This window comes from Pongo pygmaeus, chromosome 6, assembly GCF_028885625.2.
Source record: "Pongo pygmaeus isolate AG05252 chromosome 6, NHGRI_mPonPyg2-v2.0_pri, whole genome shotgun sequence".
Taxonomy (NCBI): Eukaryota; Metazoa; Chordata; class Mammalia; order Primates; family Hominidae; genus Pongo; species Pongo pygmaeus.
Genome location: NC_072379.2, coordinates 142,462,816 through 142,489,629, shown reverse-complemented (window position 1 = coordinate 142,489,629; position 26,814 = coordinate 142,462,816). Strand labels below are relative to the sequence as shown.

General features: G+C 42.2%; 1 protein-coding gene and 1 long non-coding RNA gene across 3 annotated transcripts in view; one reads left to right on the top strand and one right to left on the bottom strand.

Annotated features, from left to right (window-relative positions):
• LOC129039983 (uncharacterized) overlaps positions 1-26,814 on the top strand; it is a 128,147-nt gene that overhangs the window by 6,429 nt on the left and 94,904 nt on the right. The window contains exon 3 of the long non-coding RNA XR_008503517.1: positions 26,267-26,389. This is a non-coding gene — a long non-coding RNA (uncharacterized LOC129039983). The remainder of the gene's footprint in view (positions 1-26,266; positions 26,390-26,814) is intronic.
• On the bottom strand, positions 12,556-18,268 carry GSTK1 (glutathione S-transferase kappa 1). 2 transcript variants are annotated; one of them, XM_054493682.2, is made up of 8 exons: positions 18,088-18,266; positions 17,506-17,587; positions 16,997-17,125; positions 16,581-16,681; positions 16,376-16,411; positions 13,948-14,064; positions 13,497-13,590; positions 12,556-12,885 (listed from the first exon to the last, which is right to left on the bottom strand). In XM_054493682.2, exons 1-8 carry the CDS (start codon positions 18,157-18,159, stop codon positions 12,836-12,838), a joined length of 681 nt encoding a protein of 226 aa, XP_054349657.1. In that variant the 5' UTR covers positions 18,160-18,266; the 3' UTR covers positions 12,556-12,835. The 2 variants fall into 2 exon arrangements, with proteins under 2 accessions (XP_054349657.1, XP_054349658.1); XM_054493683.2 differs by lacking the exon at positions 13,497-13,590 and having other exon boundaries at positions 18,088-18,268.

The following is a 26,814-nucleotide window of genomic DNA, read 5'->3' as shown; positions in this document are numbered from 1 at the left end:
AATCTGCATTTTTGCATAAGATAATGTAGATAATAGGGCAGAGGAAACAATCAGATATGCATTTGTCTCAGTGGGCAGAGGGATGACTTTCATTTCTCTCCTGTGTTCCCCCACCTGTGAAGATAAGCTATCAATTTACATTGCCATGGTGAACTTCAGCTGAAATGCTTTAGGGTGAAGATCTTGGGTACCATAAAGAATTTCCTTGTGGGCAAAATGTGAGGGAGGTGTGTAGCTTTTCATCTTTGTAGCCATCTTATTTGGAAACCAAAATGGGGCTGGGTGCAGTGGCTCACGCCTGTAATCCCAGCACTTTGGGAGGCCGAGGTGGGAGGATCAGGATCACGAGGTCAGGAGTTTGAGACCAGCCTGGCTAACATGATGAAACCCCAGCTCTACTAAAAATATAAAAATTAGCCAGCGTGGTGGCATGTGCCTGTAATCCCAGCTACTCGGGAGGCTGAGGCAGGAGAATTGCTTGAACCTGGGAGACGGAGGTTGCAGTGAGCCGAGATCGTGCCACTGCATTCCAGCCTGGGTGACAGAGTGAGACTTGGTCTCAAAAAACAAAAACAAAAACAAAACAAAACAAAAAAAACCAAAGAAACCAAAATGGGAGGCAGGTTTGCATGACCCAGTTCCCAGCTTGACTTTTCCCTCTGGCTTAGTAAGTTTGGGATCCCAAGATTTATTTTCCTTTCACACCTTAAGAAAACTGCTTAAAAACTAATGCAATGAACATCTTATGTATAGTTTTCCTTTTGTTTTGGATTATTTCCTCAGGATGAATTTTAAGAAATGTCATTATCGAGAGACAAGCAATAGGAAAGTTTTTATTGTCCCGAATGCATATGGCCAAATTGCTTCCCAAAGGTTTTGCTTTCCTTTATTTCTTCATCAACTTAATATCCTTAGCAAAACAGGAATGCATCACTTAATTCAATTGTCATCCACTTTCTACTTGCCTGCCTTTGACAAACCCTACTGGAGATGGAATGACTTCTCCTTGCCCACTCTTCCCAGCTCATTTGGGTGGATGACGGTGAAGGGAAGTGGAAGGGCAAGGAGAACAAGGGAGAAGTCAAGCTTATTGCCTCCCACTGTGTGCTTGTCTCTGTGGCTTTGTATTTCTGTGATTTTGTGTTTCAGAATCTGGGAGTGCTTTATAGTATCAACATGTGTAGAATGTTTTGTGCATACTCCTCAGTGTGTTAAATACTTTATACAAATTAACTGATTTAAAATACGTATGCTATACTAAGAGGTAGTTACTGTGATTATGTCCATTTTATAGATGAGGTCAGAAACTTGAGGTATGTGGGTAGCTAATTAAGGGTGGGGTCAGGATTTGAACCCATGGTCTGAACCCAGAATCCTGGCTTTTAAGCACTACGCCATCCCACTCTAAATGCTCTCTTGGGCTGCTCTCAAATGATAATTTAACAAAACACTAGAGGCATTCTGAATCATTATTCTGCTCTTCTCTGGAGGAGTGGTTAGATACTACTTTTCCCCACTATTTGCCATTTTAAGAAAAGGCTGATTTTCAGACAGCAAGGGCAGCCAAGGAGATGATCAGAAGGGAAATTAAGGTTATTGACATATAAGGCAGGATAAGGAAATGAAGATTGCAAGCTCTGTATTGGAAGGCTTACCTTTTATCATCGATTAAGACAACTAAAAAATAGATCAGTTTAAACTGAATAAGCATACAACCCACTGCTGGTGACTTCTAAAAAGATATTGGTGACAATAGATACATACCTTTCTGTAGAATCAATTGATTGGACCCACATACACGATCTCATTTGATCCTTATTAACAATCATTTGGGCTGCCTGATTATCATTTTCATTTTATAGAGGAGGAAACAAGCTCAGAGAAAGTACATGATTTCTTTAGTTAGAAGGAAACTCAGAACCTTGACCTTTTAATTCAGCTGGGCGTGTTTTCCCCTTCAGAAATTGCCTTAGTCACAGCTTCTCCAAAATGTGTAAGGAAGGTGGATAAATGGTTTATCATGACATAGGTGAACAACATTGATATTTTCTAGATGGAAATGCTTTCAAAAAATAATAAATCCTCCAGTATGTAAGGATAAATACATGCACTTACCCCATCAACTAGTTTTAATATTGTAAAACCTCGCTAAACAAGAACTGAGTGAACAATGGGGTTGAGGCTGTCAGTCTAGCTCAGATTTTCGGCATTAAGCCACAAAAACCTTCTGGAATTTGAGAAATTGAGTGTAGTTGTTGCTAAGCAACGACAACAAAAAGAGCATTGTGTTTGTTAGAAATGTCTACAGATAGTGACAGCAGAGTCCCACATGGATATGCCTGTAAATACTAGCAAACAGGAGGCCGTGCAGTTTAAGCACGTGTGTTTTGGCCAACCCTGGTTTTCAAATCTCATTTCTACCACTTACTAGCAGTGTGACCTTGGGCAAGTTACTTAACCTTTCTGAGCTTCGGTTACTAATCTGTAAATTGGTGGAAATAAACCCAAGTATATCACCCCTTTCCCACCCTGCTCCTCCAGCTTGGGGAACTACGGCCAAAGTGAGTCTGGGACTGACTGTAATGCGCACAACTGTGTGTGGGACCAGCGAGGGGCACCATCCTGTCACTGGGACCTGATTTCACCACGGAGCATTTGTTTGTAACTACATTGTACATAGCCCTGTGCTAACTTCTAAGGGCCTCTACCCAGGAGAGGTAACATATTTGATTGTGGTCTCCAGGATTTTCTGATATGGGTAGAGAGATAAGAGACGCATATGAAATAATTAAATAACAATTAAAGACAGTATCTGACAGCCTGGGCAACATAGTGAGACCCTGTCCCTACACACAAAAAACATTAAAAATTAGCCAGGTGCAGTGTTGCCTGCCTGTAATCCTAGCTCTTTGGGAGGCTGATGGGGGAGGATTGTCAGAGCCCAAGAGTTCGAGGTTGCAGAAAACTATGACTGTGCCACTACATTCCAGCCTGGGTGACAAGGCAAGATCCTGTCTTTAAAAAAAAAAGAAGAAGAAGACAGTATCTGAAAAAGTATTAATGTATGTGCCGGGCATGGTGGCTCACGCCTGTAATCCCAGCATTTTGGGAGGCCAAGGCAGGTGGATCATGAGGTCAGGAGTTCGAGACCAGCCTGGCCAACATAGTGAAACCCTGTCTCTACTAAAAATACAAAAATTAGCTGGGCATGGTGGCATGCACCTGTAGTTCCAGCTACTCGGGGGGCTGAGGTAGGAGAATCACTTGAACCTGGGAGGCAGAGGTCGCAGTGAGCTGAGATCGCACCACTGTACTCCAGCCTGGGCAACAGAGCGAGACTTCGTCAAAAAACAAACAAACAAACATAAAAATTAAATATATGGATTACTAAAGTATAGTTATTTTAGTTAATTAAAAAATGATCTACACTTTTGGTATAAAATTCAACAGGGAAAAAATTATAATAAAGAGTAAGTCTTTTTTATATCCCCAAACCTCAGTCTCTCAGTCCCCTTCCCATAAGGCAATCTCTTTACCAACTATTTCTGGGTACTCCCTCCCCAGAGAGAGACCATAAATATGCAAACATAATATATACAGGCTCTCTTTCTTTATACATGTGGGAGCATGCCATAGATAATGCTTTATATTTTGCTTTTTCCACCTAACAATATATGTTGGAGATTGTGCCTTATCAACATATGTAGATCAATACGTATAGACCATTTTGTTACGAATTACTAAAAGCATACAGAAAAGGGGCCGGGCATGGTGGCTCATGCCTGTAATCCCGGCATTTTGGGAGACTGAGGTGGGCAGATTGCTTTGAGCTCAGGGCTTCGAGACCAGCCTGGGCAACATGGTGGAACCCCGTCTTTAGAAAAAATACAAAAATTAGCCAGGTGTTGGTGGCTCACGCCTATAGTCCCAGCTACATGGGAGGCCGAGGCTGGAGAATCACTTGAGCTCAGGTAGCAGAGGTTGCAGTGAGCCAGGACTGGGCTACTGCACACCAGCCTGAGTGACAGAGTGAGACCCTGTCTCAAAAAAAAAAATATATATATATATATGTATATATATGTGTATATATGTATATGTATATACATATAACTATACACATATATATACATATATACACATATATATGAGTTTTACAGTGAACACCTATGTACTCACCACCTAGATTTTACAATTAACATTATACTATACTTGTTTTCTATCTACTCATCCCTTTATCCATCCATCAATGCATCTTATTTTTTGATTCATTTTAAAGTAAGTTGCAGACGTCAGTACTCTTCTGATACGTGCAACTTATTTTAGAAGTAATGAGTTCAATATTTGCTTATAGTTAATTTTTTTCCCTTGAAGTAAAATTTGCCTACAGTGAAAAACACAGATTTTTACGTAGGTCATTCCATGAGTTTTGGTATATACATACATTTGTGTAATTCAAACTCCTATCGGGATACAAAACATTACTATCACCCAGAAAGTTCCCTCATATATCTTCCCAGTCAATCCTATAGGCAAGAATATTTTTTTCCCATCTATTATATATATTTTTTGAGATGGAGTCTCACTGTGTCTCCCAGGCTGGAGTGCAGTGGTGCAACCTTGGCCCACTGCAACCTCCACCTCCTGGGTTCCAGTGATTCTCATGCCTCGGCCTCCCAAGTAGCTGGGATTACAGCTGCTTGCCACCACACCCAGCTAATTTTCTAATTTTTGTATTCTTAGTAGAGGCGAGCTTTTGCCACATTGGCCAGGCTGGTCTCAAACTCCTGACTTCATCTATCTGCCTGCCTCAACCTCCCAAAGTGCTAGGATTACAGGTGTGAGCCACTGCAACTGGCCTATATTTAAAAAAAAAAAAATATATATATATATATAAAATATGTATGATATATATATAATATATAAATATATATATATATATATATTTTTGAGACAGAGTCTCACTCTATCGCCCAGGCTGGAGTGCAGTGGTGCGATCTTGGCTCATGCAACCTCTGCCTCCTGGGTTCAAGTGATTCTTCTGCCTCAGCCTCCTAAGTAGCTGGGATTACAGGCACGTGCCACAACACCCGGCTAATTTTTGTAGTTTTAGTAGAGACGGGGTTTCATCATGATGGCCAGGCTGGTCTCAAACTCCTGACCTCAAGTGATCTACCTGCCTCAACCTCCCAAACTGCTGGGATTACATGCGTGAGCCAGTGCACCTGGCCTAAAGTATATTGTAAAGCTATAGCTGCCATAGATGGTGATTCCTCTGATGGATCTGGGCACAGTAAATTGAAAACCTTCCCAAAAGGATTCACTTTTCTAGATGCCATTAAGACATTTGTGCCAGGCATGGTGGCTCATGCCTGTAAATCCCAGCACTTTGGGAGGCCAAGGTGGGAGGATCACTTGAGCCCAAGAGTTGGAGACCAGCATGGGCAACGTCGTAAAGCTCTGTCTCTACAAAAAATACAAAAATCAGCTGGGCTTGGTGGTAAGCACCTGTAGTCCCAGCTACTTGGGAGGCTGAGGTGGGAGGATTGCTTGAGTCCAAGAGGTCGAGGCCACAGTGAGCTGTGATCAGGCAACTGCACTCCCACCTGGGTGACAGAGTGAGACCCTGTGAACAAATTGCCACAGCTATTTCATCCTTCAGCATCTACCACACTGATCAGTCAGCAGCCATCCACACTGAGGCAAGACCCTCTACTAGCAAAGAGATTAGGATTCACTGAAGGCTCAGATGATCATCAGCATTTTTTAGCAACTAAATATTTTTAAACTAAGAAATGTACATTTTTTAGACATACTGTTGCACACTTAATAAACATTAGTATTGTGTAAATATAACTTTTATATGCACCAAAAAATTGTGTGACTCACTTTATAGCGATATTCACTTTATTGTAGTGGTCTGGAACCAAACCTACAATATCTCTGAGTTGCTCCTTTATTTTAGAGGCATTTAATCAACATATATTATATGCTTACAGGATCAGCTATAGCCACATAATTTATGAAAAACCAATATGCAGGGCTGTGTATTCAGAAATTACTAAGAATTTCAAGACAATGACAGCAGAACATTAAACCATTTTGAGGCCCTGTGTGAATGCATAGGTTTCAAGCCCATGAAACCAGCCTTGTGTCCTTAGAACTGTGGGGATAGGATGAAACATGGAGTATCACAGAATTATTATCTCAATACATTCTCTGTCTCTCTTTTTTTTTTTACAGCACTTATGTAATACTTTTTTAAATTTAAAATTTTATTTTAAATTGACAATAATTGTATATGTGTATAGGATATGGTGTGATGTTTTGATATATATATATATACACATTGTGGAATATTACATCAAGCTAATTAACATATCTCCTCATTTACTGGTCATTTTTATATAGTGAGAACATTTAACATCTATTCTTGTAGCAATTTTGAAATATACAATACATGATTATTAATCATGGTAACCATACTGTACAATATATATTAAGAATTGATTCCTCCTAACTGAAACTTTGTACTGTTTGGTCAACATCTCCCCATTGCCCGCCCCACACCCCCAGCCTCTGGTAATCACTGTTCTACTCTCTACTTCTGTTAAGTTCAACTTTTTTAGATTTCCCATGTAAGTGAGATCATGTGGTATTTGTCTTTCCATGCCTGGCTTATTTTATTTCAGATTCCTCTATGTAGTAGCAAATGACAGAATTTCTTCCTTTTTTAAGACTAAATAATATTCCATTGTGTATTGCCTAGTGATTTGTGTTACAATTGCCTACAGTACTCAGTGCAGTAACAGGCTGTACAGTTTTATAGCCCAGGAGCAATAGGCAATACCACATAGCCTATTTGTATAGTAGGCTATACCTTCTAGGTTTGTGTATGTTCTGTATACTCCATGATGTTCACACAATTTCAAAATTACCTAATAATGCATTTCTCAGAACATATCCCCATCATTAAGCAATGCATGACTGTTTATTATACATATCACATTTTTTAACCATTCATTTGGGTTATTTATTTAAAATTTAATTAAAATAAAATAGAGATGAGGTTTTGACATGTTGCCCAGGCTGGTCTCGAACTCCTGGGCTCAAGCAATCCACCCACCTAGGCTTCCCAAAGTGTTGGGATTACAGGCCTGAGCCACCACACCCAGCCTAACCATTCATTTGTTGATGGACACTTAGGTTGACTTCATATTTTGGCTATCGTGAATAAGAGCAAGATATCTCTTTGATATACTGATTTCATTTCTTTTGGATATATACTCAGAAGTGGGACTGCTGGATCATATGGTAGATCCCTTTTTAGCTTTTAGAGGAACCTCCATACCATTGTCCACAATGGCTGTACTAATTCCTATTCCTGCCAACCCTTTTCTCCATGTCGTTACTAACAGTTATCGTTCAGCTTTTTAATAATAGTCATTATAACAAGATGTGAGGTGCTATCTCATTGTAATTTTGATTTGCATTTCCCCGATGATTAGTTGCTGAACATTTTTCATAAACCTGTTGGCCACTTGTACGTCTTCATTTGAGAAATGTCTGTTCACGTCCTGTAATCATTTTTCAGTTGGGTGATTTGTTTTCTTGCTATTGAGTTTCTTTTATATTTTGGATATTAACCTCTTATCAGATGTATGGTTTAAAAATATTTTCTCCCAATCCGTGGGTTTACATTCTTTTTTAAAAACATTTTTATTATGGAAATACCTCAATACACATAACAGAGGATAGTATAAATAACTCCCCATGTATCCATCACTCAGCTTTAATGATAATTAACATCTTGTCACTCTTGTTTCATCTATTCCTTCTGACCTCCCACATTTTAAAAAGCATCATGTCATTTCTATCCTAAATTTTTTTTTTTTTTTGAGACGGAGTCTTGCTCTGTTGCCAGGCTGGAGTGCAGTGCTGCAATCTTGGCTCACTGCAACCTCCGCCTCCCAGGTTCAAGCGATTCTCCTGCCTCAGCCTCCCAAGTAGCTGAGACTACAGGTGCGTGCCACCATGCCCAGCTAACTTTTGTATTTTTAGTAGAAATGAGGTTTCACCATGTTGGCCAGGATGGTCTCAATCTCTTGACCTCGTGATCTGTCTACGTCGGCCTCCCAGAGTGCTGGGATTACAGGTGTGAGCCAGCGTGCCTGGCCCTATCCTAAATATTTCGAAATGAATTACAACCAATGAAAAGTTTTTGTTGTGCACAGCCACTCAGCTGTTATCACATAATGAAATTAATATTAATTCTTTAATATCACCTAATATTCACTCCGTATCATTTTCCCCATTGTCTCAAAAATGTATTCTTAGTCTGTAAATTCTTTTAAAATCTATTGTTAAAAACAATATGAGAAATTTTCAAAGGAGTCTAGTTAGAAAGTAGGCAAAAGACATGAACAGACGTTTTACTGACGACCATGTACAGATGGCAAGTAGCACATGAAAAGATGTTCATTAGTCATTGGGAGATGCAAATTAAAAATCACAGTGAGCTATCACTACCCACCTATCAGAATGATTAAAGTAAGAAACAGTAGTAACACTAAATGCTGGTGAGGCTGTGGACAAACTGGATCACTCATGTGTTGCTGGTGGAAAAGTGAAACCAGCTACTCTGGAAAACAGTATGGCAGTTTCTTTTCTTCTCTTTTTTTCTTTTCTTTTCCCTTCCTCCCTCCCTCTCTCCCTCCCTCCTTCCCTTCCCTCCCTCTCTCTTTCCTTTCTTTCCCTTCCTTCCTTCTTCTTTCCTTTCTTTTTTTTGTTTTTGTTTTTTTTGAGACAGGGTCTGGCTCTGTCGCCCAAGCTGGAGTGCAGTGGTGTGATCATAGCTGACTTCAACCTCCACCTCACAGGCTCAAGCGATCCTCCCACTGTAGCCTCCCAATTAGCTGGGACTGCAGGCACACATCACCATATCTGGCTTTTTCTTTCTTTTTTTTTTTTTTTGGAGATGGGGTTTCGCCATTTTGCCCAGGCTGGTCTTGAACTCCTGGGCTCAAGTCATCCTTCTGCCTTGTTCTCCCAAAGTGCTGGGATTACAGATGGGAGCCATCATGCACCCAGCCTTGACAGTTTCTTCTAAAACTAAACATGGACTTACCATGGGACCCAGTGGTTGTGTTCCTAAGCATTTACCCAGAGAGATGAAAATAAAAACCTGTACATGAACGCACAGAGTAGCTTTATTTGTAAGAACCTGAAACTGGAAACAACCCAAGTGTCCTTCAACAGGTGAATGTTTAAACACACTATGTTATATCCATACTATAGAATATTAATACTATTCAGCAATAAAAAGGAATAAACTCTCGATACATGTCAAAACCTTGGATAGATCTCAAAGGGATTGTGCTGAATGAAAACAATCAAATCTGATTTCATTTATGTAGCATTTTTGAAATGACAAGATATAAAGATCAGATTAGTGATTGCCAAGGGTTAGGGAAGTACAGGGAGGGAGGGAGGTAGCTGTGGCTATAAAAGGTTAGCATGAGAAATCTTTATGCTGAAAATGTTTTGTATGTTGGCTGTGGTGGTGGTCATCAGCATACATGTGATAAAATTATATAGAACTAAATACAGACACACAATTAGCTTGTGTTAAACTGGTGAAATCTGAATAAGGTGGACGGATTGAATCAATGTCAATTTCTTGATTTTTGTCCTATAGTGTGTTATGTCCTATAGTTATGCAAGAGGTTACCATTGGGGAAAGTATGTGAAGAGTATACGGAATCTCTGTATTATAGCTTACAAAATGGATATATAAAAAATTAGAGAGTAGGAATGGGAATGAGAAAGGGAGGACTCTTCACTTTTCACTTGATACCTTGCTTTTACTGTTTTTACCACATACATGCATTATTTTTTTAAATTACCATGTGTGTTTGGCTCTGTAAAAAAAAATCATTTCTGGAAACTTCACCTAAGAAAATACATATACAATAAGATTGTTTTGGAAACATACAGCTAGTTGTTAACCTTGGAATTTGAATTACAATGCAAGAAAGTAGTTCAGTATTGAATCTGAGTATTGGCACAATTGCAAATTTCCTATTACAATTATTGATCAGAAGGGAAGAGGGCAAGAAACTAAGAAAAAGTATGAAACCCTCCTTGGATTAGAAAAAAAGAGTGTTTCATTATTAACGTACAGTTGCTTTGAGAGGCTTTCCCCTTTCTTGTTTTGATTCTATTTGGAAGAAGGAGTTCAGAAATTACAATCTGGATCATGAGTGTAAGCATTAGTCTAGAAATTATCTAGTTCCTCCAGAGAAGATTAAAGTCAGCCACTGGATTCAGAAAATAGGATGATGAAGTCTTCAAAGAAAGACTGGGTAGAGCCACGAAATATGCATCTACAATAAAACATTATCCCACTTAAGCCTGGGAAAAGATTCAGCATTAATTAAGTAGTTAATACATTTAGAAATCAATGGGCAAGATGCAATGTGAATCCACAATTTTTTTTTTTTTTTTTTTTTTTTTGAGATGGAATCTCACTCTGTCGCCCAGGCTGGAGTGCAGTGACCCGATCTCGGCTCACTGCAACCTCCGCCTCCCAGGTTCAAGCGATTCTCCTGCGTAAGCCTCCTGAGTACCTGGGATTGCAGGCGTGCACCACCACACGCAGCTTAATTTTTGTATTTTTAGTAGAGATGGGGTTTCACCATGTTGGTCAGGCTGGTCTCAAACTCCTGACCTCAAGTGATCCACCTGCCTCAGTCTCCCAAAGTGCTGGGATTACAGGCATGAGCCACTGCGCCCGGCCAAATTTTTTATTTTTCATTTTTATTATTTTGTGTATCAGAATACATTTTAAAAAATCAAAAATTTTAAAAGTATACAAATAAAATGGAAAGATTTTGATATATTTTATCTCAGAATAATATCCTCTGTATTATGTTTTTATTCATCAAGACATATTGAGATCATACCATATAGTTTCATCTTTTTCCAATCAATATTATATCTCAAGAATTTCCAATGTTCTTAACAATTCTTCAGAAATACAGTTTTTTTTTTTTTGAGACAGAGTCGCTCTTGTTGCCCAAGCTGGAGTGCAATGGCGCAATCTCAGCTCACCGCAACCTCCGCCTCCCAGGTTCAAGCGATTCTCCTGCCTCAGCCTCTCTAGTAGCTGGTATTACAGGCACGTGCCACCACACCGGGTTACTTTTTTATATTTTTAGTGGAAATAGGGTTTTACCATGTTAGCCAGGCTGGTCTTGAACTCCTGACCTCAGGTGATCCGCTTGCCTTGGCCTCCCAAAGTACTGGGATTACAGGTGTGAGCCACCGTGCTGGCCCTCATGTACAATTTTTGATGACTGTAAAACATTATCTCCTGAATGTGCCATAATTGATTAAAGTATTCTCCTCCTGATAGGTGTTTAAGTTGTTCACAATTTTTGATATCCACAAATAGTGCTGAGACAAGCATCTTTATTCATAAAACTGGTTCCAATCACCCTGCTCTGGGCAGCTTAGTTTTGTCTTAATTTGCCCTTATGATTTTTAAGATTGGACATCTTCCCATATTTTTATTTTATACTAGCTGTACATCCCATGAAACTCCTTTGAAGAAAAGGAGTACTTAATTTGGATATGTTCTTTTGCCATTACTTCACAGATAAGCTGGGTAAAGATGATTTTAAATCCTGGAGGATGCTAGAGACATGGAAAAGGTGAGAGAGGAATACAGAAATTAATGGGAGATAAAAGGGGAAAATGGACTATGGGAAGAGCCAGACCCAGAGGGAGGGATGGAAGGGAAAGTGGCATTGTTCCTGAAACTCCTCTGGGCTATGTAAGGCTCTGTACTTGGTTCCCAACAATGGATCCAGGTGAGGTTTCAGCTTCCAAATACAGAGTATTCTTAAAGAAGTCAAAATACTATTGAAACAAGGGATTCTGATAATTGCACAATGGGCACAGCTAGAGGCAGGGACTTTGGGTCAATTACTGGGGGAATGGAAAAGTTATATGTATGTAGTAGGGAACAGGGGTTATACTAGGTTAGGCAGAGAAGCCTTGGAGTTTTCTCAGAATCTGCACTGAGGGTTAAGGGAGGTATCTATGAGAGGGTGTGCAACTTCTCCAAACCGCAGCAACTCCAGCCAGTTTCCCAGTACTGCCTTGCCCTGGTTCTGCAGGTGTGGCTGGACCCAGTTTAAATATCTGGGCACAAGCTCAGCCAGACTCTGGTTGCCTCTGCTGTTCACTCCCACTGGGCTTCTGGTCCCAGCCCCATCTCAGTCACTGTGGTTGGTCAGAAGACAGTAAATCCCAAACTGGTTAGTTGCAAAGTCCATCTGGCTTGGTTTTCTGTTGCTGACAGAGAGACCAGGGGAGTTTCTGTGTGACAGAACGGAGGACTATTCTCACTTCTTCCACCACACAAGCTGCTCAAGGTGGGCTGCATGGCTGGTCTGGCTGGAAGTACCAAAACAGCTCTCCTTCACCTACCCCTAGAGTAGGCAGGATGTGACCCCAGGAATGAGAATATACCAGGGCAGATACAGACACAGAAATGTTTTGCCTGATGGCATTAGGTTTATTTTGTGGGAAAGCAGAATTGGGGCTCTCTGAAAGGCACTTGTGAGGCATAGAAGTAAAGGTTGCCACATGGCTAATGGTGGATGTCTTCCTGACATCCTTGGGGGTAGGGGAAAGAGAGACAGCTCCCAGGGCCACAGAAAATACCTCTATCAGATAGAGAAATCCAAGTCCCAGTGCCTTATGGTGGACCCAAGGGTTAAGCAGATGGCCTGCTTCTTTTATATGAAGAGTTTGCTTCCTCCGGGCAATCTTAAAGTCTGGCATTCACAGCTGGAGGTACAGGGCCCATCCACTTCTCTCCTGGATGAAGAAAACAACAGACTCTGCACACTGTTCTCAGGTGTTTTGGCAGCAGGACTTGGTCCCACAAGGTCCCAGGGGTTTTCTAGAAAGACCTTTGCTTGGCTTCAAGGTATAGAAGGCTTCCTTTTCTTTTATGGGGATGAAGACAGCACCTGCCCACTCAACCTTGAACAGCACTGACTGCATAATGCTTTGTTACTGGAAATGCCAAGAATATTTTTTTGCTCTGAGCCCCTCCTTCTGGTCAACTGATATAGTCGGTGTGGAGCTGGGGTCAAAAGCAGCTCAGGGTTGAATCTTTTTATTTTTTGAGACGGAGTCTTGCTTTGTCACCCAGGCTGGAGTGCAGTGGCGCGATCTCGGCTCACTGCAACCTCCACCTCCCAGGTTCAAGTGATTCTCCTGCCTCAGCCTCCCGAGTAGCTGGGACTGCAGGTGTAGTCCCAGCTAATTTTTATATTTTTAGTAGAGACGGGGTTTCACCATGTTGGCCACGATGGTCTTAATCTCCTGACCTTGTGCTCCGCTCACCTCGGCCTACCAAAGTGCTGGGATTACAGGCATGAGCCACTGCACCTGGCTCAGTGTTGAATCTTTAACTTACTTACCCAGCAGGTGCGCCAGCAGCTCCATCCGGTCAGAGCCAAATAACATGTGGGTTTGGCCATCCACATGGGCCACGGTGATGGGCAGCCCAAAGGCCTGGAGAAAGCAGTTACAATGCAAAGAGGAAGGCAAAGGAGCAGGTATTGGGCAGGGGTTGAAACCTTCGAGTCAGTACTTTTCTGAGTTCACAGAAGCAAAGAGGTCTAAGAGGCTCTGTGGCCCCAGGTGCCTTCCTGTTTCTAAGATGCTCTCTTTTCTCTCACTGTGCATCTCCTTCCCTTCCTTTCCCTGAGCCCAAGGAAAAGAAGGAAGAAGATGAGGGTTGTTTAAGAGCACTGAGGAGAACACTTGGAAAGGGGGTTTTTGCACAGGAGCATAAGGACTCACACTTAGAGATTCTCAAGTCTCCATCTTCAGGATGGGGGCTGGGAACACACATAAAGAGCTGCTCACCCCATATCTGCAGGCTGCCTCGGTGGTCTCCTTGAGCTGGTTCTTCACCTTTGGTGTTGACATCTTTTCCAGAAGTCCCTGGGCTTGTTCTGCAGACATACCAGCCTTCTCTGCAGCCTAAGGGAATGTAGTAGGGAATACAACTGTGGCTGCATGATATTGGATGGGGATCTCAGAGGAAAACTCTGGTCTTTCTATTTTCTGCCCCCAAGTTTTCCTGGCAATGCCGTTACCCACCCACAAGTAGAGATCTGTCCTTGCCAAGATGAATTATTTCCTTTATCCCAAATCTTGAGATGGGTGGAAAAGGAGAAAAGGTAGATGGCACAGAGTCAATCACAGAAATTAACACCAGGGGACATCTTAGAGACCAGCTAGATAGACCTCTTTATTTCACAAATGAAGAGCTTGAATCCTGAGGTGATACATTACTTGCTTAGAGTTACAGAGCATGTTGGTAGCAGAGCCAACACTAGAATCCAGGTCTCTAGAATTCTAAAGTTCAGGGCTCTTTCCTTCCTACCTCTCACAGTTCCTGAGTATCTCATGCTTTTTTTGAATCAAGAGCTAGGCTGTAATTCCAGTGGAACTTCCTGAGAACTTTGTAACAAGGCACATGGCTGCAGCCACCTGCCTGGCTTCAAGACAAAGATAAAGGCTTCAGTTTGTGGTTTGTTGGTATAGTTTGGGATAGGTGGTTCTTAACTTTGGCTGCCCAATTGAAACTCCTGAGGAGCTTTAAAAAATCTCCACGTGAGGTCATCCCTTAGAACTAGAGCCAAGCACTGTGGCTCATGCCTGTAATTCTAGCTACTTTGGGAGACTGAGGCAGGAGATTGCTTCAGCCCAGGAGTTCGAGACCAGCCTGGGCAACAAAGTGAAACCCCCATCTCTACAAAAAATTTTAAAAATTAGGCATGGTGGCACATGCTTGAAGTCCCAGCTACTCGTAAGGCTGAGATGCGAGATCACTTGAGCCCAAGATGTTGAGTCTGCAGTGAGCCATGATCATGCCACTGCACCCCAGCCTGGGTGACAAAGCAAGACACTGTCTCAAAAAAAAAAAAAAAAAAAAAGAACAAGAACAATTACGTCACAATTCCAGGGGAAATGGTTAGCGCCAAGGTGCTCCAGGTGATTTTAATTCACAGCCAAGATTGAGAACCACTGCAACTTGACTTCCTAGATCAGAAGTGGGACCCAGGAATTCATGTAGCCTGTCCTAATGAGACACTATCTTTGACTTGGTTAAATTAGAGAATTATGTCCCACACAAAATGTTTAACCACAGAAAAATGGTTAAGCAAAACAAAAATAAGTCCACTCAATGGAACCTCTATAGAAACAAAGAACTATACTTTCAGAGTTAAGAATTCCATGGAGCCTGGGCACAGTGGCTCATTTCTGTAAACACAGCACTTTGGGAGGTGGAGGCAGACAGATCTCTTGAGCACAGGAGTTTGAGACCAGCCTGGGCAACACAGTAAAACCCCCTCTCTACAAAAAATAAAAAAGTTAGCCGGACATGGTAGTGTGTGCCTGTAGTCCCAGCTACTTGGGAGGCTAAGGTGGGAAGATTGCTTGAGCCCAGGAGGCAAAGGTTGCAGTGAGTCGAGGTCGTGCCACTGCACTCCAGCCTGGGTGACAAAGCCAGACCCTGTCTCAAAAAAAACAAAAAACAAAAAACAAAAAACAAAACCATGGAAAATGATTAAATATGAAGTAAAAAAGCAAGCTAAAAATTACACATGTACTTTGCAGGAGTATAGACTGTAGAAGATATATTTGCCATTCCTTATACATTTAACTTTTGTGTGATTTGCCACTTTATATATTAAATTTGAATCGGTCTCAACTATTTTTTTTTGTAAACCAGAGGAATAATACTGTTTTGAATTTCCTAATTTAATCCTGAAGACAAACTTACTTTTATACCCCCATCTATGGCTCACTGGTCAATGTTTTGAGCTACTTCCATTTGTTCTCACTCAGCCTCCTATATAACCCTGACATTAGTCAGTTATCTCTTTTCGTCTTTTTAAAGCCTCTTGGAACAAGTCTCCTGCCTTCCACTTGGATGTGTTGGTGGGGTTTGTGTTGGAGTCTGTGGAGACTTGTGAATACTATATCCCTCCCCATCCAGGGGTTCCAACACTGAGCATCTTTCTCTCAGTGACATCTTTCAGCAAATAAATTCTACCCATATATTTTCCCTTTTGCACTTCCCCTTTCAACCTTGAGATATCCTTTTGAGGATCCTTAGTTCCAACTTTTCAGTAGTTTATGCCCTGAATCACAGACATCCTTTCTTCCCCAGTAATTATAACCTTTTCCATGCAATAAGAGACCTATTGTCTTCTTTACCCCCAAACGCCAACTGTTCTCAGATTCTCTATGAGTGCAGTTGGGGTGGAGCCAGGACACTCACCGCCAGGATGCTCTGGGGCTCGGTGATGTCTTCATTCTGGGGAGAAGAGAACACTCAGCAGGAAGGCGGTGCTGGGAGAGGGGTGTGACTGGAGGACAGTAGATCCTCCGGGTGGGGGCAGGGTGATGACCCTGAAAACGTGCCTGGGGAAGGTCAGAAAGTCATCCAAGGTCCTCCCAGAGGATTCCCAGAGCCCCACACTCACCCTTGACCAGACGCGCATCCACAGCTCCCGGGACGCTTTCTCCAGCATCTCTGGATGCTCCAAGTTCAAGGCGGTGAGGAAACGCATGGCAGACAAACTTCCTGTGGGGCAGAGGCACCCAGAGGCAGGGCTCCTCTTGCTGCTTTCCTGGTGGAGAACTAGCTCTTCCTTGCTTCTGACATCCCCCAGAGCTCCTTCGCCCTCAGCCTCTCACCCAAGGTTCCCACGACCTATTTGCCTGCTCTTCTTCCCTTTCATGCCCGGCAACCTTCAGCTCCCTCAACGCTGATCCTGAGGTTTCCCAAGGCAGGCTTCACTTGCTTTAGTCTCCCGCAGCCCCTCCATCCCATCAATCCCTCAATCTCCGACTTCTCTGTTCTTCACTGGATACCCTGTCTACATCCCACTCTCTTCACCTTTTTCAAGCATCACAGACAAGAAATCCTTGGGGAAATGGATGGGAATCTGGAGATGGTGTCTCAGGAGCTTTAAGTCATTTGCCATGTATTGTCCTTTGCGGGGAAGCAGACCCGGAGGCTTGTTTCCTGCCAGGAGAAGGTTGGGCACGCTTAGTGAGAAAAGACCTAAGGGTCCCAGGTTTGGGGACCTCGACGTGGGTTTTGGGCAGAGGGCAGCTTTCTTTTTTTTCTCTTGTTGTTTCGCTCTTGTTGCCCAGGCTGGAGTGCAATGGCGCGATCTCAGCTTACCGCAACCTCCGCCTCCTGGGTTCAAGCGATTCTCCCGCCTCAGCCTCCCGAGTAGCTGTGGTTTACAGGCATGCACCACCACGCCCAGCTAATTTTGTATTTTTAGTAGAGTCGGGGCAGAGGGCAGCTTTCTAGCTGCCAGTGCCAATATAAGGACCCGCTGGGGTCGGCTCTCTTGGTCCACTGAAATCACCCCTGCCCCGACCCTCCCTTCCTACCACTGTCTTTCATGATTCCTGTTATGAGGCTGGGCCGCAACTGCAGGTTGATGTTCCAGATATTTTGATACCGGCACAGGATCTGCGGGCAGAAGTCAAGAACGATTGCCAGTGTGCAAGATGGAAAAGTGAAAGAGCCGAGGGAAAGGGAAGGGAGGCGCTAAGTGCAGAGCAGGGGTTATGCGGACACCCTACATTGTATGGTTTGAAATTGGCAAAACTCTCCTCACTACTAGAAATCTATTCCAGGATCTTCGCTCCTGTGGTCAGTTTTCCCCAAAACTGCCATCGTTGGGCTAAGAGGTGGCCGTGTTCTGCATTTCTCCCTGAATGTTTGGAGCCGCCCCTCTTTCCACCACCGTGGGAAACTGCAGTCAGGATATAAAGGCTCGGGTTGGAGCCAGCGACTCTATTCCGTTTAAAAGCACAAAGTGGCTTTCAGCCCTGGAGCTCTCCCTGCTTGCCCTAACCCCGTGGGCGGCGCCAAGAGTTTCACGAGACCTCTGTCTCGGAGCCCTGCGCTCACTCTTCCCTCCGCCCTCACGCCCCAGACCCCGCCGAGGCTGCCCCTCCCAGCTTCACCTCGAAGCCCAGCCAGGAGTAGGGGGACAGCACGTCATAGAAGAGCTCCACGGTGCGCGGCAGGGGCCCCATGCTGCAGGCTCCAGAAGAGCAGTGGCAGCAGGAGCTCCTTTCCCCGGAACCCGGCAGAGGCTGCCCAACTTCTGGGCCTGCCCGGGACCGCCCACCGCCTTAATGCGCAGCCTCAGAGAGAAACTGCCCTGGCAGAAGTCTTCCTCCGGCGCAGCGGGGCGGGGCCAGCCTACGGCCCCCAGCCAGGGGCGAGGTGGGTAGGGACCTCTTGGGGAGCGCGCAGGTGTGGACAAGGGGCGCTGCAACCGCCTTTGCAAAAATTTTAACAGTGAGAAAATTACGAAGGTGAAACAGATCTGAACTCACCAACTCCATCGTGCCTTTAACCTCCAAACTGCCCTTGGTCATTCCTGAGCATGGGACGAGCTAATATAGGGAGAAATTTAGTTTATAGTTTAAGTGATAATAGCCCTTCCCCAAACTAAACCAGTTTTATAAAACTAATAAAAGTCCACAAGTTTAGGATTATGAGAGGGGCCTGAATTCTGCTAAGATGTAGGCATTAACAATTACCAGACATTGTTCCAGAGGTCACAAGCTCTGCAACTTCCCCAATTATTCCTGTAAATAACCACTTTTGTAGAACCTAAGACTGGCCTTTGAAGATACCTTCTCAGACTTTTCCATTTCTGATGACAGGATGACTTCACCTGGACCAGTAACTCCTCTGTGGGCCTCATCCAGATGCAACTCAGTGCACTGAGGACGGTTTTCCACACCCCTGCGATTGCATCCCCAACCAATCAGCAGCACCCATTCTCTAGCCCCTTGCCCACCAAACTATCGTTAAAAAACTCTAGCCGGCGGGCATGGTGGTTCATGCCTGTAATCCCAGCACTTTGGGAGGCTGAGGCGAGTGGATCACTTGAGGTCAGGAGTTCAAGACCATTCTGGCCCACATGGTGAAATCCTGTCTCTACTAAAAATGCAAAAATTAGCCGGGTATGGTGGCATGTACCTGTAATCCCAGTTACTCGGGGGGCTGAGTCAGGAGAATTGCTTGAATCCGGGAAGCAGAGGTTGCAGTGAGCCGGGATCATGCCACTGCACTCTAGCCTGGGTGACAGAGCAAGACTCCCTCTCAAAAGAAAAAAAACAAAACAAAACACAAAGCCCCCTAATCTCTGCCTCCGAATTTTGAGAGGCTAATTTGAGTAATAATAAAACTGTGGTCTCCTGTTTAGCTGGCTCTATGTGTATTAAACTCTTTCTCTATTGCAATTCCCTTGTCTTGATAAATCAGCCCCATCTGGGTAATGGGCAAGATGAACCCATTGGATTGGTGTCAGGGTGACTGTCCTGCTCTGCAGTGGAGTCTTGTGGGAAGGGGGTAGTTTGAGATGCTTGTAGTGCCTTTCACTTAGCTGTGCCCCTTGGGTGAGCCACTTGACCTCTCTGAACCTATTTCCTCATCCTGCATACACATGGGGAATATCTAATGATAACAGCTGCCTTATGACGAGTTGTGAGGAATGAGGTACTCCAATAACTGCTAGCTCTTATTATTGTTACTTGGCAGTTGCATGAATCTCCTAAACTGGGGCAGAATAAGAAGTTCTCGGAGTACACATTTTCTTGTGTTACCTTTGTCAGAGATTTGCACAGTGTCTGGGACACATTTGACCATCAATACATATATTTTGAGTGAGTGAAAAAAAGAGGGACTGGTAGAAGATGGAGAGGCCTCACCATAGATAATTGTAGTGATAATGGGAACGATTGGCCCTATTCGTTTTCGCAAATATGTGAGTCATATTGTCTTATATTGGGATTACATTTACTGCAAAGAAACAGAATTTTAAAATAATTCCATTTAACTTTGTTAAAATTATTTTTAACATTACTAATTTAATAAATTGGAAAACATATAAAGATTCCACTTTTCATTTGTATCAATAAGGAAAACAACTCCAGGCTATCAGAATACAGAGATACAAGGTAAACCCCTACATGGAGAAGAGCATGCAAAATGGAATGAAAAATGATGTTATCATTACCTACTTGCAGAGTAAACTAATTGTTCGACAACCACTGAAACTAAACTTTTTTTTTTTGAGATGGAGTCTTGCTCTGTTGCCCAGGCTGGAGTGCAGTAGCACAATTTCAGCTCACTGCAACCTCTGCCTCCTGGGTTCAAGCAATTCTCTCTGCCTCAGCCTCCCAAGTAGCTGGGATTACAGGTGCCCACCACCACGCCCAGCTAATTTTTTGTGTGTTTTTGGTAGAGATGGGCTTTCACTATGTTGGCCAGGCTGGTCTTGAACTCCTGACCTCAGGTGATCCACCCATTTTGGCCTTCCAAAGTGCAGGTTACAAACGTGAGCCACCACAGCACACCTTTTTTTTTTTTTTTTGAGACATGATCTCACTCTGTTGCTCAGACTGAAGTGCAGTGGTTCAATTCTGGCTCATTGCAACCTCTGCCCCCCAAGCTCAAACAGTTCTCCCACCTCAGCCTCCTGAGTAGCAGAGACTACAGGTGTATGTCACCACACCCAGCTAATTTTTGTGTTTTTTGTAGAGATGGGGTTTCACCATGCTTCTCAGTCTGGTCTTGAATTCCTGGGCTCAAATGATCCTCCCACCTCGGCCTCCCAAAGTGCTGGGATTACAGGCATGAGCCACCATGCCCAGCTACATTTTTGTTTTTCTCCAGTAATCATAATTTTAAAGTGTCCAAGAGCTAATTCAGCATGGTAATTTAAGGTTTCATTTCAAAGGTAGATCAATCACTTATTTTAAAAAGCTTTTTATATTTGGAAATATTTTAGATTTATAGAAGACTTGTAAAGATAGTACAAGGTTTCTGAATACCCCTTATCCAGCTTTATCTAATGTGAAAATCTTACATAAGTATGGTAATGATAAAAACCAATACATTAGCATTGGTACATTACTTTTTTTTTTTTTTTTTTTTTTTTTTGAGAAGGAGTCTCACTCTGTTACCCAGGCTGGAGTGCAGTGGCGCAATCTTGGCTCACTGCGACCTCCGGCTCCCAGGTTCAAGCGATTCTCCTGTCTCAGTCTCCCGAGTAGCTGGGACTACAGGCGCGTGCCACCACGCTCAGCTAATTTTTTGTATTTTTTAGTAGAGACGGAGTTTCACCATATTGGACAGGCTGGTTTCCAACTCCTGACCTCGTGATCCCCCTGCCTCAGCCTCCCAAAGTGCTGGGATTATAGGCATGAGCCACTGCGCCCGGCCTGGTACGTTACTATTAACTGAACTACAGATTTTACTCACCAGTTTTTTCACTAATGTTCTTTTTCTGTTCCAGGATCCAGTCCAGCATACACACAGAATTTTGTTGTCATGTCTCTTTATTCTTCTCATATCTATGAAAGTTTCTTGGCCTTTTCTAGTGTTGCATGACTTTGACACTTGTGAAGAGTATTGATCAGCTATTTTGTAGCATGTCCCTTCATTTGGGTTTGTCTGATATTTCCTCAGAATAAGACTAAGGTTGTGGACTTCTGGGAAGATTACCACAGAGGTAAGGTGCCCTTCTTGAATCATGTCATGAGGTACAGGGATATCAACATGACTCATCACTGGTGATGTTTACCTTGGTCACCTGGTTAAGGCGGAGCAACTGGCAAATTTCTGCACTGTAAAGTCACCATTTTTCCCTATCCAAACCCTAGTTTTTGGAAGGGAGTCAGTAAGTGCAGCCCACCCTGGGAGTGAGGGTTGAGTAGATTAAGTCCATCCACTGGAGGGAAGAATATTAAAGAAGTTGTGGATATACGTTAACACCACCATGGTAACTAATAAATATTTGGGGGAGATACTTTGAGGCTATGCAAATATCCAGTTGCTCCCTAAACGGTCACCCATCAGTTTTATTATTCGTCAGTGGATCTTGCCTGCAGCAGTTGTTACTGTGGTGTTCTAATGGTGATTCTCTATTTCCTTAGTTTTTTTCATTTATTAATTGGAATTCTTCTGACAGGAGAGTTGTCCCTTCTTTCTGTTTATTTATTTATTCAGTCAGTTATTTATATCAGTACGGACTCATATATATTTACTTTAAGAATCACAGAATAGTAAAACATTGATCTGAATCCTTACAGTCTATCTCCACATACTATTACTGTTGTTATTATTATTATTTTGAGGTTGGGCCCTGTTGTGGATAAAATGGAGTAGTGACAACAAAAAGAAAAATATATTCACTTCTATAGGCTATCATCTTCCTATTGCTGAGAGGGGTGTTTAGTGTTAAAAGAAAAACCTCAGACAATTTAAATTTAATGGAGTTTGAGTAAAGAACGATTCATGAATCAGGCAGTACTCAGAACCAGAAGAGGTTCTGAGAGCTCTGCAACTATAAGCAATGATTATTTATAAGCAGAACAGGAAAGTAAAGTACAGAAATAGTTTGCTTTGTTGCAGCTAAGTGTTTTGCTTGATTTAGACATGAGCCAGTCCGTTGGCTGCTTGCACTTAGCTGAAGCTTGGCTGCTTGTGATTGGCAAAGACCTGGTTATCTGTTATAAAAATGAAACTCCTAAGTTAAGTTTCAGTTTGTTTACATACTAAGTTAGGTTGCATTTTGTTTCATAGGAATTCAAAGCATGGAGACTGTCTCAGGTCAATAGCCTCCTGCTTACTTAATTTTACTCTAGATACTGATTAGAGCTATTGAAACAAGAAATAGTGGTATAAGTAAATTATCTGAAGTGGGAAAAGCACTAAGTAGAGGAACAAAACATGATATAATTATCAAACATTGGAGGAGGCAGAGGAGAGGTGGTGTATGCGATCCAAATTCTCATCTTTCGTAGATGAGCCAATGGTATTATCTACATTTGAAAGCTCAGTAAATAGCGCTTTAATCATGTCATTTGGAATTAAATAATTGATACTGGAAATGCTTTAAATAAGTTGCCTTTTCAAATAAATAAAAAATTGACTATTCAATAAATGATATTGGGACAACTGAGAGGTTTTTTTTGTTTTTGTTTGTTTGTTTGTTTTTGTTTTTTGTGAGGAGTCTCACTCTGTCACCCAGTCTGGAGTGCAGTGGCGCGATCTCGACTCACTGCAACCTCCACCTCCTGGGTTCAAGCGATTCTCCTGCCTTAGCCTCCTGAGTAGCTGGGATTACAGGCGTGTGCCACCATGCCCAGCTAATTTTTGTATTTTTTAGTAAAGACAGGGTTTCACCATGGTAGTCAGGTTGGTCTCGAACGCCTGACCTCATGCTCCACCCGCCTTGGCCTCCCAAAATGCTGGGATTACAGGTGTGAGCCACTGCGCCCGGCCCAAAAATGTATTTGGATCCATACCTCACACCTTACACATGGAACACCTCTTAATGGATCAAATATCTAAATGTTATAAAGAGGAAGCCAATACAGTGCCTCAAGAACTTATGGAAAAACTTTTAAAACAGCTGAGAATAGAGATAGCCTTGCTAACTGTAATACCAGTGCAGAAACCTTAAAAGATCAATACATTTAATTACATCAAATTTTAAAAAATCTGCTTGGCAAAATCCAATGAGTCAAGAATGTAACTGGGAAAAATATCTGTGCTTATTTCATAGTCAAAAAGCTAATTTTAATTATTCTACTGTAGAAAGAGCTAAAAATCAATACATTAAAAAAAACAGAAGCCCAATGGAAAAAATGGGAAGATGAAGAGAACATACATGAAAATGGACATTTAGATGGCTTGCAAATACTAAAAATTTTAAGATACTTTATATACTTATGATAATTGTCAGTTAAAACTACCCTGTGATATGCTTTTGTCTATCAAGTTGACAAAACTCAAAAAGTTTGATGACTCAGTGTTGGTACGGAGTCATGGAAAACCGTTCTTTTATTTAACCGGTGGGACTGTAAATTGGTACCGCGTCTGCAGAGGGCAGTTTAGTGATGTCTTCTGTTTTACAGATGTACCCTTTGATCCAGCAGTTTTAAGAATTTAGATATAAACATGGTTGCCACCTGTGACGTGATATACTATGAAGTTATTAATTATTATTTTTAATTGACAAATTATAATTATATAAATTTGTGGGGTACAAGGTGATGTTTTGATGTAGGTATAAATGTATAAGTCAAGCTAATTAACATATCCACCACCTCACTTATTATTTTTTGTGATGAGACATTTGAAATTTACTCTGAGAAATTTTGAAATACACATTATTATTAACTATAGTCACCATGCTGAGCAATAGATCTCAAAAACATATTCCTTTTTTTCTAATAGAAACCTTGTGCTCTTTCTGCAGTATCTTCTCATTTCCCCTCCTGCAGTGAATTCTATTTTATGTTGCCTTGGCATCGATTTTGAATACAAGTTTAACTTTCTCACACCAGAAGCAGAACTCAGTCACCCTTGACAGAGTTTCTAGTTCTACCTCACATCCAAATGGCTCAAGCCGGTGGCCAGAGATAAGAATTCAGAGACATCTCTCCGGCCTGGAAGACTGGGCTCTCTCCTTTCTCACTGTTTCCTTTAAATGGGCCATTTAGGCATTTTCCAGTGAATTTAAAGTGCCCCCAATCCTAGTCCTCATATATACAGCTAGTTGCCATGGGCTTCTCTCTCTCTGCCTAACTCTTCCTTCCTGCCTCTCATGACCAGGGATGGAGGATTGCCCTCTTCATTCATTACATCTCCTTGCCCAATATCTGTAAGCAAAAATTGCTGAACTTGTCTCCTGTTTTGGTGGTGAATTGAGTTTGTGCCTCCCCTCTGAAGGACTAGGAGATGCCCCAAGTTGGGTTTTCCCTGAGATGCTGAGGAGAACACAAGGTCAGGCGCCCAGCACCAGAGTGATCGCCAGGCAGGCATAAACTGGGCATGGCTCAGACAAGGGTCACAAGAGTGTCTGCCAGTATAAAAGAGTGTTCTGTGTGAGGGATCCCCTGAACCCAGGCTGAAAAGTAGGCATTAGTCCACTGCCTGGTTAAAAAAAGTATCCTGTGAAAGGACATGGTAAACATCCCTATCCAGTTCCCGTTCATTTCCTGTTAGGGGCAGTGTTGCTAGCCACTCTGGTACTGGAACCCCAGTTTGGCTGGGGCTCTCAAAACACCTGCATGCTGTTTTCTATGATGGCTGTACTAATTGACATTCCCACCAATAGTGTACAAGGGTCCCTTTTTCTCCACATCCGCGCCAACACTTGTTTTTCATCTTTTTAATAATAGCTATTCTAACAGTGTGAGGTACTGTCTCATTGTGGTTTTAATTTGCATTTCCCTAATAATCAATGATGTTGAGCATTTATTTATTTATTTTTATTTTTATTTTTATTTTTTTGAGACAGAGTCTTGCTCTTTCGCCAGGCTGGAGTGCAGTGGTGCGATCTCAGCTCACTGCAACCTCCGTCTCCTGGATTCAAGCAATTCTCCTGCCTCCAAGCAATTCTCTTGCCTCAGCCTCCCGAGTAGCTGGGACTACAGGCGCATGCCACCGTGCCCAGCTAATTTTCATATTTTTAGTAGAGATGGGGTTTCACCATGTTGGCCAGCATGGCCTCTATCTCTTGACCTCGTGATCCGCCTGCCTCGGCCTCCCAAAGTGCTGGGATTACAGGTGTGAGCCACTGCACCCGACCACATTTATTTTATACATATCTGTTGGCCATTTGTATGTCTTCTTTTGAGAAATATCTACTCAGGTTCTTTGCCCAGTTTTAAATCATGTTATTTGTTTTCCTGCTTTTGAGTTGTGTGAGTTCCTTATATAGCCTGAATATTAACCCCTTATCAGATGTGTGGTTTGCAAGTATTTCCTCCCATGCTGTGAGTTGTCTCTTCACTCTGTTAATTGTTTTCTTTGCTGTTCAAAAGCTATTTAGTTTGATGCAATCCCATTCGTCTATTTTTGCTCATGTTGCCTGTGCTTTTGGGGTCATATCCAGAAAATTGTTGCCCAGACTGATGTTGTGGAGGTTTTTTCTCTGTTTTCTTCTAGTAGTTTTATAGTTTCAGGCCCTATATTTAAGTCTTTAATATATTTTGTATTGATTTTTGTATATGGTGTAAGATAATAATCCAATTTTATTTTTCCACTTGTGAGTATCCAGTGTTCCAACACCATCTTTTGAAGAGCTTATCTTTTCTCCCTTGTTTGTTCTAGGCACCGTAAGCAAAAAGGAAGTTAGCCACACATGGTGGCTCATAACTATAGTCTCGGCTACGTGGGAGGCAAGGGGAGAGGATCTCTTGAGCCCAGGAGTTCGAGGCCAGCCTAGGCAATGTAGTAAGACCCTGTTCTTAAATTTTTTTAAAAAGCAATTGTCTATAAATGTGTGTGTTTATTTCTGAGCTCTGAATCCTGCTGTGTTGGTCAATGTGTCTGTTTTTATATTATGCTCTTTTGATTACTATAGCTTTCTAGTATATTTTGATGTCAAGAAGTGTGATACCTCCAGCTTTGTTCTTTTTGCTCAAGATTGTTTTGCTATCTGGGTATGTTTTAACGGTTCCATACAAATTTAGGGATTTTTTTTTCTATTTCTGTGAAAAATGACACTGGAATTTTGATAGAGATTGCATTGAATTTGTAAATTGCTTTGGGTAGTATGGACATTTTAACGATATTAATTCTTTCGTGGGACAACTTTCCATTTATTTGTGTCATTTTCAATTTCTTTTATTAGTGTTTTACAGTTTTCACTATACAGA

What these genes read in the sequence shown, in the direction of transcription:
- GSTK1 (XM_054493682.2), bottom strand. Translation starts at nt 18,159, where the DNA reads ATGGGGCCCCTGCCGCGCACCGTGGAGCTCTTCTATGACGTGCTGTCC. An exon ending in ACTCCTGGCTGGGCTTCGAG is followed by an intron (nt 17,588 to 18,087) that starts GTGAAGCTGGGA and finishes TTCTGCCCGCAG; the next exon opens with ATCCTGTGCCGGTATCAAAA. An exon ending in GGATGCGCGTCTGGTCAAGG is followed by an intron (nt 16,412 to 16,580) that starts GTGAGTGTGGGG and finishes TCTTCTCCCCAG; the next exon opens with AATGAAGACATCACCGAGCC.